This window comes from Papaver somniferum, chromosome 4, assembly GCF_003573695.1.
Source record: "Papaver somniferum cultivar HN1 chromosome 4, ASM357369v1, whole genome shotgun sequence".
In the NCBI taxonomy this organism is placed as follows: domain Eukaryota; kingdom Viridiplantae; phylum Streptophyta; class Magnoliopsida; order Ranunculales; family Papaveraceae; genus Papaver; species Papaver somniferum.
Genome location: NC_039361.1, coordinates 137040528 through 137064337, shown reverse-complemented (window position 1 = coordinate 137064337; position 23810 = coordinate 137040528). Strand labels below are relative to the sequence as shown.

Below are 23810 nucleotides of genomic sequence, written 5' to 3'. Positions count from 1 at the left end.
CTCCTAAAATTAGTCATATGAGAAAAGTTAATAACTCTCCATGCAGATGTTATTATTGCAGAAACAAATGTCATCTTGAGAGGAGATGTCGTTTTCGTTTGCGGAATGAAAAACTTCATAACATTCTTATCTGGATGTCTAAGGAAGTAATCAAACCGGTTTCTCATATTACTGATCTTAATTGTCCAACTCTCAGACAAGAAAAGTGATGTGATGAGCCAAGTCTTGCCTGTAAAAATAATACAAAGGCTTTTTATAATTGTAAAAAGAATTGTGTTATACGGACCAATGACTTTCTTGTTGATCCAATGAGCAAGAAAACTTCTTCGAACTTTTCTTTCGTGACTAAAGGAAGTGTTGGATCAAAAACGTCAATCGTTCCTGAGCATATTTATATCAATAATCGTGTTTCGAAACTAAATACCAGTATAAACAGACTCGATCGCAGCATTAAGAAGGCAGCATCTCCAGGTATCTCTTGTCCTCCTCTTGTTAATTCGTTTGAGATTAACTCTATTGACTTTTATGAAGGTTTTCAAGAAAGAAAAGGGGAAAATGTCAATACCCTTGATGAGCTATATGCTTGTCAAATTACAACTTGACTGCTTTCAAGTGAGCATCCTCTTTGAGTCTGTGTGAGGATGCTCATAATTCTAAAGAAGCTTTTCTTCTTGACAAAGTGGTATATGTTGTATCTGTTTTTCGATTTAAGCATAAAATGGTCATCTTACTGTTGAGCCTTGCTCGGATTAATTATTACATAATGTAATATATTTTTGATCGATAACTCTTGAGAATATTCTTTTTGTTGTTTACCTCGAAAACTCTTGTTTTTCTTCCTAATGACAATTGATTTGTTAAATTCAAAAATTATCTTGTGCTTGCTTCTAAGGTAAGATGTTCTGTCATTAGAATGTGTTCCATTGGCTTCTTGATTTTCGAGCCTGGCTCATAACCATGGACATTTGTGGACCCAACCCTTAACGAACGTAAACGAGTAACCCTAAGGTTTCCCTATGAAGCACTCATATATATGTATCATGGTTTTCCTGTTCTTCTGATACATACACGTTTCGTAACTTCAAGAGTTCTATTGAATTTTTTTGTGGTGTGCACAATTGATGGATGCAAAAAGGAAGACAGTGTTAAAGAGAGCAAGGTTATTGAGTTTCATGAGAACCCCATTATCATATCCTGCTACCATGCAGTTGATCATGAAAACAAACTTCCAATTCAGATGTCATCTCAATTGGTGGGAAATCTTCTTCGAGATTTTGGGGTTGTACGTGAACAACTTGAAATTGCAACAAAGAATCTTGAATTTCTGAAAAATGAACTGAAGAAAGCAACTGATGAACTTGTTTTTGTTCGATCCCTGGTTGCTGGTTCTGTCTGAAGACCTCCAGTTTTGTTCTTCTTAGGAGTTATATTTTTTGTTTAGGAAACTTCTTATGAGAATCTTTTTCTTGTGTTTTAAGAAGGATAACTAGGGTTTGGAATAACCTATATTGTCATTTCACATTGCAATTGCCAACAATTTTCATCTTGCAATGTTTTAAGATTTATTTATTTAAATTCTAAAGTTTATTTGGAAGATGATTTTGCAGTCAGTTTCAGTACAACTATTTGGAGATGGATATGCTCCTTCTTTCATTTTACTCAACCCAATCATTTTGATGATGTGTGGAGATGTTCAAAAAATAAAAGTCCTTTGATCAAGAAACTCTGGCTTACTGCATCCTGCATTATACTAAAGGAACTGTGGTTCCAGAAAAATAAGAGATTTATTGAAGAAATCAAACCTCATATACAGAGTTTTAAGAGCAGAGTTATGAAACTGATAAATGAGGGGGGTTTTAGGATTACAGGCACTAAATGGAATCAAAGTTATGACCTTGAAATCATTGCAGCTTTTAGATTGGGTATAAGAAATTCCGGATTTCAAGAAATCAAAAGTTGTCAATGGTTTACTCCAAACCCTGGATTTACAATGTTCTGCTGTGATGGCTTTTCCTTAGGAAATCCTTGTGCTACGGGATTTGGAGTGGTGGTCAGAGATCAATTTTGTCAAGTTCTTGGTACTCTCACTGGAGGTATTGATATTACTTCTAACTATATAGCTGAGATATATGTTGTTATGTGTGCTATGGAGCTGGCATTAGAGTGGGAGAAATAAAACATTATAATAGTTGAAAAAGCGGGGGTCTAATAACCACACCCAATATTTTGCTTAGCAATCTGTATGGACAAACTCCAATATACTTTCTAGAGAATCAACTAGACAGTCAGACTCAATCTAGATAAAAAGTATATCAAAGAGTTTATATCTCAATCTCTCGATTTGATATATACTCAAGCAAATAGAAATCTGCAAGTCTTTATCAAATACTAGAGAGATAACTTGGATGGTACCAAAGACCAATATCCAAGTGTAAATCAATTTAAATCAACAACCAAAAGATCGGATATTCTAATTGATTGAACGACGCCCAACCTGTGATATTTCAATTATATAACAAAATATAATGCGGAAAAGAAATAACACAGACACCAGAATTTTGTTAAAGAGGAAGCCGCAAATGCAGAAAAACCCCGGGACCTAGTCCAGATTGAAGACACATTGTATTAAGCCGCTACAGACTCTAGCCTACTCCAAACTAACTTGGGTCTGGACTGTAGCTGAACCCCAACCAATCTCACACTGATCCAAGGTACAATTATGCTCCTACGTATCTGATCCCAACAGGATACTACGTACTTGATTCTCTTAGCTGATCTCACCTACAACTAAGAGTTGCTACCACCCAAAGTCGAAGACTTTAATAAACAAACCTTTATCACACAGAAAAGTCTATGGTAATAGATAAATCCGTCTCCCACGAATATACCTACGATTTTTGTTCCGTCATTTGATAAATCAAGGTGAACGGGAACCAATTGATAAACCATACTTCTATTCCTGAAGAACAACCTAGTATTATCAATCACCTCACAATAGTCTTAATCGAAGCAGCGAAAAAAGATATTGTGAAATCACGAACGATGAGACGAAGATGTTTATGATTACTTTTTATCTTGCCTATCGGATATAGAAATCTCAAGCCAATTATTACAATTGTACTCGTACGATAGAAACAACAAGATCAGATCACACGACTATGATAAAGTAGTATCGGTTTGGCTTCACAATCCCAATGAAGTCTTTAAGTCGTTAACCTGGTTTAGAAGAAGAAACCAAAGGTTAAAGGATAATCGACTCTAGCTTAGCACAACTAGTATCACACAGAATGTGTGGGGATTAGGTTTCCCAGTTGCTAGAGTTCTCCCTTATATAGTCTTTCAAATCAGGGTTTGCAATCAATGTTAGCTTGGTAACAAAGCATTCAATATTCACCGTTAGATGAAAACCTGATTATATTCAAGCTAATATCTTTCAACCGTTAGATCGAAAACGTAGCTTGTTATACACAAATTAAATGCACGTTTCTAGGCTTGTGTAACCGTACCCAAACTTGTACATTTGTTGTTTCAACAATAGTTAACCAAATGGTTAGCCATATGATTACTTTCATATCAACCATATTATTCTTCACCATAACTAGTTAAAATGACTCAAATGAACTAGTTAGAGAGTTGTTCAATTGCAAGGAATCTTATATACTATACAAGATACAATTGAAGCAAAAACGATTTGATTCACTTGAATCGGTTCATGAACTATATAGCCACGGTTTGCAATTGCATTTCTTAGTTAATATGAATAAGTTCACAAATATCGTTTTTATATATAACCTACTCAAGTTCGCGGACTTAAGTTCACCAGCAGAAATTCTCGGGTTTGAGAACTTCGCCAGTTCGCGGACTGAGTTCGCAGACTTATCTCACGCACTACTCCGATTCACTTGATCAACAAAGTTCGCAAACTTCGGTTCAAGGAATAAGGGCATATACATATTTGTGTTTCCATAACAATTCTTATATCCTCCAATGGTTATATAATCTAAACTCCCATTTCGATCATTGAAACATTCTCAGAGGACATTATGTAGTTGTTATTCACAAACCATTTTTCGTCAGAGTAATTTTCAAAGTGATTGAAACATAACATGACTTTCGTCACTAGGTAAAGATGAACTTGGCTAAAGCGAAAGCTTACCAACACATATTTCGAGAAATAGATTGGCGAGATAAACTCGGCTCGAAATACCAAATGTGTATAATATATGTCTATATAGCAAAACGACTTTTGTCTCAAGATAGGAGATAAATACACTTTTGAGTGATAGATAAGTTCAAGTCTCCACATACCTTTTAGTCGATGAAGATCACCAGTTCCTTGAGTAGTCATTCGTCTTGTATGATGATTTCCATGTAGTTCTTGAGCTCAACTACACTTTCTATCCTAGTCCGAGACCTTAGCTGTAGTAGACTAGAAATCAAGACTTATAGTTTTGATCACTAACATTGACAAACATGCTTGAGATAGCAACACATGCGAGTTCGACCGAGCAATGCTCTAACAATAGTATTTGACTCAAAAACAGTAGTAAATGAATTTGCAAAGGGGCAGGTACCTTGGTTTGTCAGATGGAGATGGAGAAGTGCAGTGAGTAAACTAACAGAAATCAGATATTCTCATTGTTATAGGGAAGTTAATTATTCAGCTGACTGTGTGGCAAAGAAAGGAGCAGCATTGGCACCAGGTGAAAGACAAATTTACACAGGAAGACCTCCATTCCTAATTATAATTGAAATGCCCAATGTGGACTACTACAGGTTTTGCTACAAATTTGTAGTGGGCTTACAATTTGTAGGCATGTTAGTTGTGCTGATGTATTTTGTTTTTAAGTCTTCATTTTTGAAAAGGAGGGGGTCTAACAACCACACCAAATATTTCGTTTGACAATCTGAATAAATAAACTCCAATATACTTTCAAGAGAATCAACTAGACAGTCAGATTCAATCTAGATAAAAGTATATCAAAGAGTTTTATATCTCTATCTCTCAATTCAATCTGCAATCAGCAAATAGGAATTCGCGAGCCCGATTGAATATAAGAGAAGTAACTTGAACGGTAGCAAAGAACAATGTTCAAGGATCAATCAATTTCAATCAATAAACAAAGGTTGGATTTACCAATTGATCGATTCAACGCACAACCTGTGATATTTCAATTATATAACAAAATATAATGCGGAAAAGAAATAACACAGACACCAGAATTTTATTAACAAGGAAAACCGCAAATGCATAAAAACCCCGGTACCTAGTCCAGATTCGAACACCACACTGTATTAAGCCTCTAGAGACACTATCCTACTACCAATGAACTTCAGATTGGACTATAGTTGAACCCTAATCAATCTCACGTTGATTCAAGGTACAATTGCGCTCCTTACGTCTCTGATCCCAGCAGGATACTACGCACTTGATTCCCTTAGCTGATCTCATCCACAACCAAGTCGCTGCAACCCAAAGTCGAAGATTTGATAAACAAACCTGTCTCACATAGAAAAGTCTATTGGAATAGAAAAATCTGTCTCCCACAGAAATACCTATGAGTTTTGTTCCGTCTTTTGATAAATCAAGGTGAACAGGGACCAATTGATAAACCATACTTATATTCTCTAAGAACAACCTAGTATTATCAATCACCTCATAATAATCTTAATCGTATGGTAGGGAAACAATATATATTGAATCACAAACGATGACACGAAGATGTTTGTGACTACTTTTAATCTTACCTATCAGATATATAATCTCGAGAAAATCTTAGATAAGATAGTACTCAACATGATGGAAGAAGTAAGATCAGATCACGCAACTACAGAGAAAATAGTTGGGTCTGGCTTCACAATCCCGATGAAGTGTTCAAGTCGTTAACCTATATGGTTTTGTAAAAAACCTAAGGTCAAAGGAGAATCGACTCTACCTTATGAAACTAGTATCACAAGGAGGTGTGGGCATTAGGTTTCCCAGTTGCTAGAGTTCTCCTTTATATAGTTTTCAAATCAGGGTTTGCAATCAATGTTACCTTGGTAACAAAGCATTTAATATTCACCGTTAGATGAAAACCTGATTAGTTTCAAGCTAATATCTTTCAACAGTTAGATCGAACATAGCTAGTTATACACAAATGAAATGTACCTTTATTCAGGTTTAAGTAACCGTACCTAAATGTGTACACCATGTTGGCTCAACCGTAGTTAACCGAGGTTAGCTATATGAACAATCTCATATCAACCTTATTCATCTTAACCATAACTAGTTCAAATGACTCAAATGAAACTAGTTAAAGAGTTTTTCAATTGCTATATTCTCATAAAAGTATACAAGAACATAATTGAAGCAAAATCGGTTTGATTCACTCGAATCAATTCATGAACATTATAGCCACGGTTTGCAAAGAATGCATCCCTTAATATATAAATGTATTAGTTCATGAGCCAAACGATTTTAGAACTTTAACCATTCAAGTATGCATACGAGTACGTATACCTAAGCAGTCGGTCTGAGTTTGGGTTTGCCAGTATGCGAATGAGTACGCATACTTAAGTACATTTCCAAAACCGGTATGTGTACTTAATACACGGAATTTCACAACTTCAAGTACGCATACGGGTATGCAACTTTAGTTCCGGTCATGGATCACATACATGCAAGAATGCACACTATGTTTATAATCCAATGATGGTCAAGTATTCTAAACTCTATTTCAATCATTAAACTTTCTTAGAGGATGCCAATATCCGTTTTCACACACTATTAGCATCAAAGCAATTTTCAAGTTATTGAACTAATCATAGCGAAACATTCCAAGTCTACACCAAACGATTGTATCACACAAATCATGTAAGATGTTACTCGGCGATTTTCACATGATTATTTTTTGACTTTCGTCAAGAATATAAGATGAACTTGGTTAAAACGAAAGCTTACCAACTCATATTTCGATAAATATGTAAGCGAGTTAATCTCAGCTCGAAATATCAAATGTGTATAATTGAATTCGATACATCTATACGAATTTTGTATCAAATGGGAGATAGAGTAGATAGACTTTTGAGTGATATATGAGTTCAAGTATCCACATACCTTTTGTTGATAAAGTTCCACAAGCTCCCCTTAGTAGTTCTTCGTCTTCAATCGATGAACGTCGTGAAGTCTAATGCTTAACTACACTTTCTATCCTAATCCGAGACTTAGCTATAAGTAGACCAGAAATCAAGACTTATAGTTTTGGAAACTAAACTTGACAAACAAGCTTCAGATAACAACGCTTACGAGTTCGACCGAGCAGTGATCTAATAGGTATAACTAATGGCCCAACCAAAAAAACAACTGGATCATATGGCTCTAAGATAGTTGATTGTGTAACAGGTGTTTCACTTCGAGGTGTTTTTCTCTTAGGCCGAGTTCGAGCTAGTGAGTTTACTCAACCTTTTGGATATTTTTGCGTAACTAGAGTTATCACCTACTGGATAACTAGAGATGTATATGTAGTTGCTCGACATGGTGAATTTACCGTAGGTCGAGGTAGTAAAACTCTTCTTCGTATTAGAGTTGTCATATTTCTTGTTTTTAGACAAGATGACAAAAAACATGTGAGATTTTATATTAGACGGTTGATAATCGATCTTTTAAATCTGAGATTATTATTTCTTTTCAAAAGAAAATTTTCACAAATGAAGCTTGTTGGTATCAACGAATCATGCATATTTTATGCTTTTTTAGTTCAGATAATTGATATTCCACCAAATCAAGATGAAAAATACGTTATTTTACAAAAACTTTAAATTTCTTCTTAGAAAGGTTCTTGCTACTCAAGCAACTGGCATTATCCCAGTTGGCCAGGGGTTGGGCTCCCAACCTATAAGTTGCGGGTTAAATTCCCCCTCTGATCGTGTCAAAAAAAATTAAAGATTCTTGCTACTAAGATTCGGAAACTTCTAGATTCGGAATATTCATTAAAGCTACGTCGGTTAAAGTTATGACAAATAAATATCTATTTTATGCTTAAAAGATGCATGTTTAATTAATCAACTTAGATCTATATGATTAACATGTAAGATATTGGTAATAGAAAGATTAGATCGATTAAGATCCGCTAACGATATGATAAAATCATCATGATTTCATGTAATTTTAAGACAAAAGAGATTATTATATGAGATATTAAGCATTCAAGATGTCAAAATTATGAGAATATAATGATAAACTTAGTAATTATCATTATATTTATCTAATTGATGCTTTAATTTGTGATAAACGATAACATGCAGATTGATCACTACAAATCTCATATAGATCAAGATGAGAGATAAGAATATACTTAATGTAAATTATGCTTAGATGATATTTTAATATATAAAATGTATAAGATGATTGTTTTTAAGGTCGATCTATACGTAGATTAAGCTAGAAATGATATAATCATGATTGCATGTCGATTTTAGACGGGATTAAGATGCATATGAAGAAATTAAGTACGTATGATCATTAATAACATTCAGATTCATGATTTGAGATCAAAATAATCTTATTTGTATGAAAGTTTTCATAGAAAATTCATTTTTCAACCAAATAAAGGATAATTATGCATCAAAATTAAGATCTAGCATGAGATTATGATGAAAAATTAAAATTATGATGTATCCCTAATCGGCGCCAACGAAGATGCATATGTATGTAGTTACTTAGTTCTTAGTCCACTTATGGTTTACCGAGTGATTTGTCTCACACAAATCATGTAAGATGTTACCGAGCGATTTTCACATGATCATCTTTTGACTTTCGTCAAGAATATAAGATGAACTTGGTTAAAGCGAAAGCTTACCAACACATATTTCGAGAATATGTAAGCGAGTTAATCTCAGCTTGAAATCTCAAATGTGTATAATCGACAACTATATAGTGATACGACTTTTGTCTCAATATAGGAGATAAAGTAGAAATAGACTTTCCAAGTGATAGATGAGTTTTAGTCTCCACATACCTTTTGTTGATGAAATTCCACAAGATCTCCTTATTAGTTCTTCGTCTTCAAATGATGAACGCCGTGAAGTCTAATGCTCAACTAAACAATCTATGCTAGTCTGAGACATCACTATAAGTAGACTAGAAATCAATACTTATAGTTTTGATCACTAACATTGACAAACAAGCTTGAGATAGCAACGCTTGCGAGTTCGACCGAGTAGTGCTTTAACAAGTTTCATAATCTCTGATGTAAAAAATCTTTGCTTTGTTTTAATAAAATTCATGTGATTCAGAAAAAATAAATAAATGATTTTGCAGTATTAATCTTTATTTTTTTTATATATTGCAAAAATTGTTATGAGATATGTGTGTTTGCGTCCTTGAGCTATGATTGTCCCATATATGTCAAAAGTTAAGTTTATTGTGTCATTATGCAAATACTGATGGAAAGTAGAATGAACTTTTGAAATCCAAAGATTAAGTCTATTATATCATTATGCAAATATTGATGAAAAATAGAATGAATCTTTAATATTCCGCAGTATTGATCTTTCCGCGATCCTCTTCTATGTGAAAGTATTGTATGGCTCCGTGAGTTTTCTTATGTTGAGAATTTACGATTAAATTAATCATGGGTTCTCTTGTGGTTAATTCAATTGATTTTTCTGGATACAAATTCATGTTTCATGTAATTTTTTAATTTCCAAAGAAATCCTTCTTTTCTTGTGAAAGTAAGGTCGCTCTTGTTGTTCTTTCGGGAATGACATTTTATGGGGGAGAGTTCTTATTTGAACTTGTGCTTAATTTCCAATCTTTTTGGGGAGTGCGGCTGTGGAATATTGTAGGAGTTTTCTTGTATCTTTATAAACTCCTTGACGAATACACTAAGTTTCGACTATGTGAAATCATCGAAACAAAGTTGATATGTTCTCTTTTAGTCATGAAGTATATCTCTATGAGAATTTCATTATGATCCCACTAGTTTTCGTACCTTTGCCAATTTATATTGACAAAAAGGGGGATAATTAATATGTAGTTCACATTACAAATACATATGGTTTACGGATAATTATGTAAGGGGGAGTGGTTTTCATTGTGAGATGAAGTATTGACTAAGGGGGAGTGATACATATCACCGTAGTATTATTATCAAAGTTGTGATACAATTGAACTTTAATGTTGTGTAATAATACTATGACGCTGTATAACAATATAAGAAAACAATCTTGTGGAATTATTGTTATGGCTACGGATCTTCAATAACTATGATGCTGAGTTGAACACGTTCAGAATCACTGGAGTACTTGAAAGTGAAGAAGATTTCGAGTAATGTTGAAGAACCAAGGAAATCAAGCATTTGGATGAGAATCTACAAAGTTTATTTATTTCGTGATCCATATGTATTGATAGTTTTTCACTAAAATTGACAAAGGGGGAGATTGTTAGAGAACTGCTCGGTCGAACTCGGAAGCATTGGTATCTCAAGCTTGTTTGTCAAGTTTGGTTTCCAAAACTATAAGACTTGATTTCTAATCTACTTATAGCTATGTCTCGGATTAGGATAGAATGTGTAGTTGAGATTTAGACTTCATGGCGTTCATCGATTGAATATAAAGAACTACTAAAGGGAGCTTGTGGAACTTCATCAACAAAAGGTATGTGGAGACTTGAACTCATCTATCACTCAGAAGCCTATTTCTATTCTATCTCCTTTTGAGACAAAAGTCGTATAACTATATAGACTTTATATTATGCACATTTAATATTTCGAGCTGAGTTTAACTCGCTTACATATTTCTCGAAATATGTGTTGGTGAGCTTTCTCTTTAACCTAGTTCATCTTTATTCTTGACGAAAGTCAAAAGATGATCATGTGAAAATCGCCTAATAACATGTTACATGATTTGCGTGAGACAGTCATTTGATGTAGACTCGGAATATTTCGTATTGATGTATTGATCACTTGAAAATTTCTTTGAAGCTAATAGTTTGTGTGAGACAGATATTCCCGTCTTTCGAGAATGTTTTAATGATTAACATGGAGTTTAGCACGATTAACTATTGATTGGACATAACACAGTATGCGTACTTGTATGCTAACTATTACAAGTTATTCCAAGTCCGTGAACCATAGTATGCATACCCGTATGGGTATTGGTTTGATAGTTGAAGTCCGGGAACTTAGTATGCATACCCGTATACGTACCGGCTGAAAAGTTCAAGTAAGAGAATTCAACTGACTTTGGTCACGTACGACAGTATGCGTACCAGTTCTCATACTGTCGAACCCAGACCAAGTCCGGAACTCTTAGTATGTGTACCCGTTTGCATACTTGAGTGGTTTAAGTTCTAAAATCGGTTTGTTCATGGACAAATACATTTATATATTAAGGAATGCAATCTTTTGCACGTCGTGGCTATAATGTTCATGAATTGATTCAAATGAATCAAAATCGATTTTCTTCAATTGTGTCTTGTATACTTATATGAGAATACAAATAATTGAACAACTCCATAACTAGTTTTATTTGAGTCATTTGAACTAGTTGTGATTAGGATGAAAAAGGTTGATATGAAAGTGTTCATATGGATAACTTCGGTTAAATATTGTTGAGCCAACCATGTGAACACGTTTGGGTACGGTTACCCATACCTAAATGAAGTCACATTTCATTTGTGTATAACAAGCTAAGTTCGATCTAACGGTTGAAATATATTAGCTTGACTCTAATCAGGTTTTCATCTAACGGTGAATATTGAATGCTTTGTTACCAAGGTAACATAGATTGTAAACCCTGATTTGAAGACTATATAAGGGAAAACTCTTGCAACTGGGAAACCTAATCCCCACACCTCTTGTGTGATACTAGTTGCTACTAAAGTTGATTCTCCTTTAACCTAGGTTTTTCCTAAAACCATTATAGGTTAACGACTTAAAGATTTCCTTGGGATTCTGAAGCCAGACCCAACTATTTTCTCTGTAGTTGCGTGTTCTGATCTTACTTTGTTCTATCGTGTTGAGTATTATCTTCTCTAAGATTTGTTCGAGATTTAATCTCCGATAGGTGAGACAAAAAATAGTCACAAACATCTTCGTATCATCGTTTGTGATTCCACAATATCTTGTTGCTTCCATATGATTAAGATTATTGTGAGGTGATTGATATTACTAGGCTGTTCTTCTAAAACATAAGACCGGTGTATCAATTGGTTCCTGTTCACCTTGATTTATCAAAACACAGAACAAAAACTAATTGGTATTTCTGTGGGAGACAAATTTATATATTCAATGGACTTTTCTGTGTGAGACAGATTTGTTTATCAAGTCTTTGACTTTGGGTCGTAGCAACTCTTAGTTGTGGGTGAGATCAGCTAAGGGAATCAAGTGCGCATAATCCGGCGTGGTTCAAGAGGCGTAAAGAATAGGAGTGTACCTTAATCAGTGTGAGATTGGTTAGGGCTCAACTATATTCCAGTCTGAAGTTAACTTGTAGTAGGCTAGAGTCTTTAGCGGCTTAATACAGTGTGGTGTTCAAATCTGGACTAGGTCCTGGGGTTTTTATGCATTTGAGGTTTCCTCGTTAACAAAATTTCTGGTGTCTGTATTATTTCTTTTCCGTATTATGTTTTTATATAATTGAAATATCACAGGTTGTGCGTAGTTCAATAATTGGTGAATCCAACCTTTGGTTGTTGATTGAAATTGATTGACACTAGGGTATTGGTCTTTGGTACCATCCAAGTTATTTCTCATATTAATCTGGCTCACAGATTTCTATCTGTTCGATTGCAGATTGATTTGATAAATTGAGATATAACTCTTTGATGTATTTTTGTTGATTGAGTCTCACTGTCTAGTTGATTCTCTTGGATATATATTGGAGTTAGTCCATACAGATTTCCTAAACGAAATATTGGGTGTGGTTGTTAGACCCCAGGTTTTCAGTACGCATATCATAGATATCTAAGATTTCGGAATATAGGAAGGTACACATACCTAGTACGCGTAGCTTAAAGGTTCTGGATTCGTGAATGAGTACAGTACACGTACCTATAATGTGTATTGTAAATAATCTGATTTCGTAAACAACCAAGCGGTACACATACATAATACGTGTATTGTTGGTCCTTGAATTCATGAACTGGTCATAGGTACGCATACCGTTTCTCATACCTACCCACTAAGAATCATACATATGCTTATAGACTACTTCCACAAAAATGTTTAGCATTGCCACAACTCTCATACACCTATAAGACATCATTGATCATTAAAAAACTTTGTGTTGAGAATCATGATTTAAATCTTAAGTGTTCAAATGAACACGATATTGCTTTTAATTTCGAAAGGTATATTTGCGAAGAACTATATTATACACAGTTCTGGTACCCGGACCATAGTGTATATTCTTCTATGTAATTTCATGACATATTTCTCACATGATTGCATGGACTCCTAGTAAGAGTTTCATCTAAACATAGAAAGTGTTTGCTTGAATCTCAAGTTATTTTAGCTTGAATCCTAAGCAACCGTTAATGTTGAAAATCTATACAAAAGATAGACTTAAACAACTAGGAAGTTCAATCCTTGATACATTTGTATCCTAGTTGGTTACTAAAGTCGTCCCATATGAACCTAGGTTTCCTCTGTGAAACATAATTAGGTTTATGACTTAAGCAATTCACTTAGGGATTCATCATGAAGCCAGATCTGATTATCTTAACCTCGATAACTTGTGTATCTTGATCTTTTTCGTTATGTTATTGAGGTTTTAGTACTCTCTTTCAAGAACGAGATAAAAACTTCAAAAGTTATCTTCGTCTCAGACTTTGTGACTCATAAAGATAGATATCTAAAACTCTTTTTTATTGATCGACTTAAGATTGTTCTTGAGAGGTGGTCTGTAATCCAGGCTTCTCGGCTAACTGAGTGTAAGGATTCTGGATTTGCGAGGCTTACTAATTTTGTATATTGCAAACATATTTCCAAGCCTTGATATATTGATCTAAAGGGATATCAAATAAGCTTATCTGTTGTAGATATATTGGTATCCAAAGTATTCATTTAATTAGGCTGAAACAACTCTTAGGGTGTAAATGATGTCAACTAAGGGAATCAATTGCGTAGAGCCTTGCGAGGTTCAAGAGACGTAAGGAGCACCTATTGCAGCTAAATTGCTTGGAGGCTGAATTCGGTTTAACTACATTCCAGTTTGAAGTATGATAATAGGCTAGTGTCTGTAGCGGCTTAAAACAATTCATTGTTCAAATATGGATAAGGTCCTATGGTTTTTCTGCAGGTGTTATTTTCCTCGTTAACAAAACTTCTGATCTCTTGCGTATTTTGCTTTTCTGCTTATATTGTGTTATCTTTCTAATATGAATAACGCAAGTAGTACGTAATCAATTCTATTAAATAAGTATATATTAATTTTGATCCATTACGAGCCACATTCTTGTATAATTAGTATCTTGAAAGACGGATAACAAGTTTCATACTTGGCAGAATTGGGAATCAATTATTTAGATACGACCAGATTGATCTTGGATTTTTATTTTTGAGATCGTTCAAGTACTCTTCTAAAAAATCAGGTTCACGGATTCTATTGTCTATACTATCTAATTGTAAAGAGGTAGAGATATTAACTCTATATACATATACTCAAAGATCATTAAGTCGGTCTACTTGCAATTGTATTAGGTTTTGTCCATACAGGTTGCCAAACGAAAAAGTTGGTGGTGTACATGTGTTAGAGCATAGCTCGGTTGAACCCACCAAGCGTTGGTATGTCAAGTTTGGTTGTCATATTTTAGTGAATCAAAACTCATGTTAAGAGTCGCTTGATTATGTACTAGTGTCAACTTCGTATAGGTTAGCTTGAAAGTATTAGGATATGAGACATTACAAGTATTGCGGAGACTTGAAGATGTGAAGAAGCAAGGAGCTACAATGACAACAATCATCTTTCCGCTTGAGGTTAGTGATATTTGACTTGAACCGTTTCATTCCCTAACTATCTTTCAAGTCGTGCATATTGAAAACAAAACTGCAAAGCATATTTGAACTCTAGATAGACATAGTATTAAAGATACAATACGAGGTTTATTGCTTAACCATTAAACTTTGTAGATAAGATATCGCCATAATCATTTGAATGCTATTGTGATTATGTATGGGTATGAGGTGAGGATCTCATCCTAAGGAACAATGTTTTACATGTGTTCCAAGGAAGTAAGTTCATAAACTTGTTTGTGAACCGAAAAGGAAATTGCCAGGAGTTATAGGTTTTGTTATTCATTGCTTATCTTATGAACAACCAATATGTGTGATTGAGTATAACCGCTCACAACTTGTTTGTGTTCTTGGTAGAACTATTCACAATGGCCTGACTTATGTATTGGTATGACTTTTATTAGTGAAGCCGATCTTAAGTAATCACCTGAGATGGTATGATCGGGTTTGTGTTTTGTCTGACCAAATTTGGGAAAGAGGAACCGATCCTAGTAAGAGGTGCAGTACATCGCTAAGGGGAACCGATCCTTGTATAGGGTGAAGCAAGGTTATAGCAGAAAGGGGAACCGATCCTATGAACATGTGCAACACGTTTTTAGGCAAAGAGGAACCGATCCTATGGACATGTGCAACACATATAAGTTAGATACCATATATATGTGGGGAAGCGATCCTAGTACCTAGTCAACCAAATTTTGGAAAGCTAGTGTGACTATACACAGTTCTCACATGGAGGTAGAACCGAAACCTTTTTTGGTAGAACCGCTAAACCCATGATTGTGATTGAATGTTTGTTTGATCAATCACATAGTTCTTGAAAGTCAGATAAACCAATTCTAAACTTGTTTTGAAGTGTGGCAAATCGGTTTCAAGGTTATAAGTATGAAACATGACTTATAAAGTAAGGATGTCGACATACTTTGAACACGTGTTGTGAATGTTTATTTCTTTAATTGTTCAAAGTTATTCCTTAATATCTAAAGGAAGAAAATCCCAGGATCGAAACATAAGTAAGTTAAGAATCTTTTAATTAAGGTTATTAATTTCATTTTGTAGGAAAATACAAGAATTAGTAATGTGCATTTACTAATTATATTTTCCGAGAGATTTCGATCATTATTTTTGGACAGAGCATTTCCAGGAATTATGGAAACCGAATTTTCACTTTAATGAATATCTTGAGAATATTTTCGGTTTTGGAAATGGTGTCCAAACTTCCTTGTCTATAAATACTTGAATTTTGCCTTTCTAGCAAACCAATCCTTCATAAAAACAGACTTCCTATTTTGTTGTTGTTACTGGTGTAGCCGCCTATTCGGAGAGGAGAGTAACCTAATTGGGAGAAATCTCTTACGGCCGCTCAGTTTAAAGTCTTCTTTGGGATTGAGAAGCTATAACGTGTACCGTTGGTGGGAAACTAGATAATTGCGGTTTATCTTTTGTTTTCGATTGATTTGATTGACTAACGGTGGTTGAAATATGATTGCACCTAGTTTGTTTATGCTTGAGAATCTTCTCTTCTGATATAAGATTCACTCAAACTAGTTCAGAGTCTCGACGGGGATCTTTAGACTGTTGTTAGTTCTAAAGACAATCTTGTGATAATCCATTGTTAACAGACTCCGTTCTGTGCGTGATTGATCACAAGAGATTCAAGTGATTGTGTGCAGGTTTATATTGACGATATAAGAAGATTTTAAGACGAAGAAGATATTGAAGATTTCTGATTTGTGAGTTCATAATCTTTGGTGTGCATAATACTTGTTTCGGTAAAAGAGGATCCAATTAATAATCGGTTTATCCTTGTGGTAGATTGGTTAATTAATTGAGTAGATCGGCATCAACACAATTCTTTTGATTAAGAGTGTTGTTGGCTTAATCTTAAACGATTACTTCCGTAATTGAATATAATATAGATCTAAGGACCTGGCGAAGGAGTTTATGTTAAGATAAATAGAAAAGTCTTTGTCCAACTCATATCACTTGGTTGAAGAGAGTTGATACCAAACAGATTTGTTGTTCCTTTACTGTTTGGAATACGAACCAAAGGAATTGATCCAAGTACGTGACTTATTTATAAGTTGGAGGCGTGGGAATACAGACGGAACTAGGTGAACTATAGGTTTAGCTGCTTGGTCTCAACTATACGAAGTTGGTGTAATTTTGTGTAGCGGCTTAATACTGAGAGTTGTAGATGGTGGATTTTTGAAAAGGGAAAAATCGTAAAACCATAATTATACATACTCCGTATCTGACAATCGGATGAGTATTGAGACTCATGTCTCTCAATAAAGCGTGAAAGCTCATGCCATAAAACCTCTGACTGAGAAGGTCGTCTCTCAGAGTATATGTAGATGTGTAATGTCCCAGCTGAGGCCACGACACATCTCATGAATACTGAGCAATTTCAGTAATTATTTATGTATAAAATCGAAATATTGGATGGCTCCTAGACAGCATGCCTGCTAGTATAGAGCAACAACATCTTCAGGATGCAACCAGGTTTTCCCTGACTATACAGGAGAGATATGACACTCCAGCAAGTTCATATTGCTCAACTCTCAGATAATTAATGCTCCTAGATAGGAAGCCTTTCTAGTATAGAGCCCTCAATTAATTATCTTTAATCATAGCTGAATATTCAACTATATTCTACGATGCTTCGAATGTTTCGTTACTTCAATTTATGGTTTTCCCAGCAAAATTCCATGGGTTAGTAATAGATATTCAACATACAGGCATCTGAGCATTGAATAAGCCCTGACTAAAATGACGCAAGTGTGTTTAGCAATAATGCACAGACCATCATCTGAATGCGCGAACGAGCATTTCAGAACACGAAGGATGATGAACCTATGCAAAATAGGAAGAAAAATAATAATAATAAAAAATATTTGCAAAGGCGCCAGGGGACTGGGTTCACCAGCCGGCCAGTCATGCCGTGACCAGTCCCGCGCTAATTTTATATTTTATCATATTTTATTATTTTTCTCTGATCTCATGAAAATCCTTTCATTTGAGAAAATCTCATTCGTTTCAAGGAAATTCCCTAATCTCATGATATTTCCTTATGTTAAAGAAATAATAAATTAGGAAAGGTGTCGCGGGACCAAGCGCACTAGCCGATCGGCCATACCCTGGTCGTGGCCGGTCGCAACCTCACGGTTCCTTATTAGTTTATTATTTCCCTCATCCCATGAAAATTCCCTGATTTCATGAATTTTCCTTAGGGGAATTGGTCAAACTGTCCCCAAACTAATAACCGACATACTAATCTATACCCGTTATTTTAAAACTTTCTAAACTATCCTTGCCGTCAAAATTTCCGAGAGAATTTTTGACTTCTGTTGAGTCTCCTATGAAAACACTAAATTGTCGTAAAAAAAATGCTACGTGGACATAGCTTTTATATTAAATGGACGCATGTACCCTCACAGCTCCTTCTTCCCATTTTCGTAAGACATTTTCTTCGGTTCCTTCTTCTTCCCCCACTTTCTTCACAGTTCTTGCTTCTTCCCCACTTATTAGCTCATCAAAGGACGATCTGTAGTAGTGGGAATGAAAATACCCTCACAACTCCTTCTTCCCATTTTCTTCACAGTTCCTTCTTCTTCCCCACTTTCTTCACAATTCCTTGTTCTTCTCCACTTATTTTCTCATGAATCCACTAACTGTAGTAGTGGGAACGAAAATTCCAGATGCTAAATCCCACGTATTATCCACTAATTCAGTTTCTAACCCATTTCCCCATTTCCTATTATCAATTCTTTCCCCCAAATTTCTTCCTTATAAATTAGGGATTGTTTGTGAATTTTTTAGAAACTCGATTTTGTCATCCGAAAGCAGTGGTGCTGAAAATGGTGAAGAAAAAAACCATTGAAATTCAATTAAGGTATTAAATCCAAATTTATACCTTCATATGTATGTTTATTTTAGTGACTTTTTCTTTGGTTTAGTGTGTTTTTTGATTTATTATATACTCAAATAGGTTGTTGGTGTTGTTGATTTATATGTCTGTATGTGCATCTGTTGGTTTATTAGCATTCATGTTTGGATTCTCTGATGGAAATTGTCGAAATCTTCTTACTCTTTTTTTTTTGCATGTTCATGTGAATTCTTACCGTGTACTTGGAACGTATCTGATGTCGTTATTTTTATGATTTTATTGATCATAACTAAAGGAGTTCAACACCAAAGAAGTTAGCTAGAGCATCAGCAGAGCCAAATGTTACTCCAAGACTTATTTCTAAAGCTACGAATAATCTGAATTCAAGTTCTAGAAATGTTGTCCTAGATTTTGGTGATGATCCTAAGCCAACACAGCCAACTCAAGCAAGTGGTGGTGACAATTTACATGTGGGAGGCAGTCAAGGAATTGTTGATCTTCAAAATGATGTGGAACAAGCTCGTTTCTGGACAAAAGCTTCAAAAAAAGTCATTAATTTAGAGGAAGCTTTTAAGGCAATGCAGGAGTCAGTTTGTAATTTGGAAAATTGGGGAGAGGACGAATGTCATCCTGAAGATGCACCATGGACTCAACCACTTTTATATAGTGAGAGTGAAGATGCTAAGGAGTGGTCTGAGTTCTGTAATAACTTTAAGGAAGTTGGTCCTGGTGGTCCTTCTGTGCGAGGTGACCGATATGAATTTGGTGACCAAGAAGGCATTAATGAAGGTTATGTGTTTGAACTTATGATTTATATTTTATCTTGATTTTTTTGATGTATTTAACTAATAATGGTTGGCTTGCAGACGATGGATACGAGCAGTTGTTGGAGACGGACGATGAAGCTGAAGGTAATGTCAATGAACTTATAGCCTCTGTATTTTACTTATATGGAATCTTTGTTCATGTTCAAATTACCTATTTTATTCCCTTACAAAATTCATGCATTATTTAGTGTATGTACTCTAAGCTCTAGCTTTTCCTTTTTTTTGTATTGTTCATGTGCATTAAAAAATCTCTGTTGAACATATATTTTTCTTCTTTTCTAAAGCCAACCATTGTGATCAATGCTCCGATACTCATGAGGAAACCGGGAAGGCCTAGAGTGAATAGGAGGAGGAGCTACGATGAATCACAATCTAAGAAGAAACCTAGGTCCTGTAGCAAGTGCAAACAAACTGGTCACAACAAAACTACTTGTGGGGGTGGCGCAGTTGGTTTAAATCCGAAGGCAAAGAGACTTAGAACTGAGGTAGATGGTCAGACTTTCACAAGCATTAACTATAATCACGGTCAAAGCCGCACTGGAAAACGTAAGAATAATGGCAACAACAACATTAATCTTGCTGAATCTTCACAACCTGGAGGATCACTAGTTGATTAATGGGGAAAGCGTTTATCATTAGTTTCAGTTTTTATTCAGTAGGACTTCGTAAGACTTCTGTTTGTTGCATGTTTTATTTGGTTGTTTTAAGATTTCTGTTAGAGGATCTTGGGGAGTTTTTTTTCCGCTTTTTCTCGATCAATCCCTCTTTTAGGAATTAGGTTTTGTATTTTTCTTATCTCATTATTTAGTATCTTCATATCAAAACTACTTGTTTTAGAATATGTCTATCTACTTTTATTTACAATTACTTTTATTTACAATTTTCAACTGAGTTCGGTTCATAAACAGTCTTAAGGTTGTTTAAAAGATATCTGAAGACAGTGACTAAGAACAGGTTGGTTATCTTAAGGTTCTAGAGATTACTTTATGAAATTGAATTTAGGGGTCTTGTGGTCTTTTTCTGCCTAGCACTTATTAACACGTGGATAAAAAAGACTATTGTTGGTATGGAAGGAGGAAAACGGAAAGGAGGTTGGACGGAAAAGGTGATTTAAGGATATTTTCCAAAATTGGCAATATAACGGGATAAAAATAAAAATATTTAAAATAAATGGGGGCATATCAATTAATGACCCTTTTCCTTAAACCCATGAAAATTATTGTAAAATTAGGGAAACCGTGGGACCGGGCTCTAGCCGGCCGGTCATGCCCTAGCCGGTCCCACACGCCCCTTATTTTATTATTATTACTTGTTTTATTTTCCTCATTCCATGAAAACTCCTTGATTTCAACAAAATACCCTGGTTTCAACAAATCTATTTGATTTTATGAAAATTACATAAAATTGGGAAGAGTGCCCTGGGACCGTGCTCGTTGGATGGACGGCCATGCCCTTGGTCATTGCCGGTCCCACACTCCATCATTCCCTATTTTATTATTATTTTATTTCTCTCATCTCATGGAAGTTCCCTAATTTCATAAAACTCTCTAGTTTCATGGAATTTCCCCCAATTCAGAGAAAATATATAAAATTACATAAAACTGGGAAAAATGTGTGGGACCGTTCTTGTCAGCCGTCCATGCCCTAGCCGTGACGGTCCCATGCCTTGCAATTCCCTGTTTTATTTATTATTTTTCATCATCTCATGTATTTTTCCTAGTTTCAGCAAAACCTTGGATTCTGCATATTTTCTCAAAATGTTGCTCAGACGCGCATCGGAAAATATTGAAACTCTCAGGACTGAGACATGGACACTATGGTGACACGGGCACATACCCTTGACCGACCAAAGGTGTCCCTAAGGCTTGCAAACATCCGGTCCCACACGTTTTAATGATTTTAACCTAATTTGCTCAATTGCTCATATTAGGTTCAAACTCTTTTCAAACAATTGAGGGTTTGCTCAGACGACCATCAATTGGTCCCACGGCCACCAAGTGCCGGTATCATGACCTCTTGGTCGGTCCCTTATCTTTTCATGACTAGGTTTTATTATCTGACGTTCACACGAGCATTATTTCAATAAATGATTAAACCAGCATTTAATCATTCTTTCACCAACTGGTCCCCAAGAGACTTTGGTATTTTGCTCATTAGAGCATCTGGGCGTTACATGGTGGACTTATCATCCCAGGTAGACGGTCCCTTTGCTCTGTGCGGTTGATTTTCAATAAATCATCAATTTAATTAAAATTAGGATTTTTGAATCCAGAGCTCTGCAAAAACGTGATTCTGAGCAGATTTAAATACTGATAATTTTATGTTGATCCCATAATCAACACTTTTATTTATTATACTCGACCCAGCAGTCAGTATCTTAAATTAATGTTTTATTTGGTCCTGGTACCAACAATTCATCAAACGAGCAATATTTTCTCAAACCGACAATATTTGATCAGACTAGCAATATTTTCTCAAACCAACAATATTTGCTCAGATTAAAGAATATTGGTTCAACTATCAATATTCAATAATTCAGCAACACTTGCTCGCCTTAGGTTATCAACATAATAATACCTCGTCTCAGCATACATTTAATTCATGAGTTTCAGAACATTTGTAAATCATGTTCAACTCAGCAATACATGGACTCATCGTCCCATAAAGTCAGCAACTGACTCCACAATCACGAGACATCAATCGTGTCACATGGGGGATATTAACTAGGGTTTTGGTCTGGCGGTCTACGACACGTGTATTCATACACACGACGAGAATGTGAGCAAGTCGTGCAATCAGTTGGAAGAGTCAGCAAAGTAGTGGGTGGAAAGTTAACCAAGTCTCCGTACGATGAGCAACTGGTTTTTGACATGATTTCCCACTTCCCCACTCTTTGATTCCAGCAACTGTCACACTTCATGGGATCATGGTGTTTTCAATTTAGCAATATAAAAAGACCTCTGAATCATGATTGAGAGGACAAGAAATTTCTCGGCAAGTTCATACAGACAATCTTTCATCTACACGAACTCATCGTCTGAGCAATCACTCTCAATTGAGTAATATTCAATCATTCAGAACTTTCCTACGCTGAATTCACAACACACCTACAATCTCAGATCACCATTGATCCCGCACATTTCTCAGCTTCCCTCCTACAAATCAACCATCCTCTCTTGTGACCGAATTGACTCTGGAACGACCATTGTTCTTGGTTTAGGTCGGAGTCCTACAGATTGATCTCTCGAACTTAAAGCACTCCCTTATTGCAGTGCATCTGTGTGAGGTTCAACATTTCGCTCGGTTCAAGGAGTCTCCACATGGACGTCTCCTTAATTCCGTAAAAACCAGCAAATCGTTTTTCCCCATCAAAAAGAGTATTCAATTCTGGACAATGTCCCGGGATTTTTCTGCATTTGCGGTTTCCTCGTTAACAAAATCTTGTTGTGTCATTTATTTTATATTTCTGCATTATAATTATTTTATTATAATTAAATTAAATTACACAAACGTTAATTCCTATTTACTTGATAAGCAATCCTATTGTGTTTGGTTAAGTCCGAACCTTTGTATCAAGTAAACATACTTCGTTGTTGTATGTTCTCGATCTCGTATCCATAAACGATCACACGAAATGTGAACCGATTAGTTGTTGTTGTCTCGACTCAGTCCATAGAAAATCACTTTCATAAAAAAGGATTATAGATAGAAAAAATTTTAGCTTGAAGTATATTTGGGTACCCTCGCCTTTTCAACATGGTACCCCTCCTTTTTAGCAAGTGATAAATCTGATGATGCTGAGTTACGAGTGATACAAATACCATATTAAGTGCTGGAAGTTAGTTGCAGTTGTTGAACACTAATGTGCAAATCTGTATGTTTGTTGCTTCTTTTGAGATTTTATATGGTTTGCAACAATGAGAATTCACCACATAATTCAAGACATCACTCAGTTGCTTATTGGTGCAGTATTGCAATTCTATAATTGGATTTGGTAAAACGGAGTCTGGGAGCTAAGATGCTTGTTACTTGTTATGCATCTGGTGAAAATCTCAACGGTTCAAGACAAAAGTCCAGTTTACAACTGCTTCATTGTTATGA

General features: G+C 35.3%; 1 protein-coding gene across 1 annotated transcript; it reads left to right on the top strand.

The window, feature by feature from the left end:
* Nucleotides 1–18853: 18853 nt before the first annotated feature.
* On the top strand, nt 18854–20606 carry LOC113273181. Its single transcript, XM_026522942.1, has 4 exons — nt 18854–18888; nt 19178–19671; nt 19749–19793; nt 19994–20606. Exons 1-4 carry the CDS (start codon nt 18854–18856, stop codon nt 20044–20046), a joined length of 627 nt encoding a protein of 208 aa, XP_026378727.1. The 3' UTR covers nt 20047–20606.
* The last annotated feature ends 3204 nt before the right edge of the window (nt 20607–23810 follow it).

Bases quoted from the DNA above. Each gene is read 5' to 3' on its own strand.
- LOC113273181 (XM_026522942.1), top strand. From the start codon at position 18,854: ATGGTGAAGAAAAAAACCATTGAAATTCAATTAAG. The intron at 18,889-19,177 runs GTATTAAATCCA...TCATAACTAAAG, and splicing joins ACCATTGAAATTCAATTAAG to GAGTTCAACACCAAAGAAGT. The intron at 19,794-19,993 runs GTAATGTCAATG...TCTTTTCTAAAG, and splicing joins GACGGACGATGAAGCTGAAG to CCAACCATTGTGATCAATGC.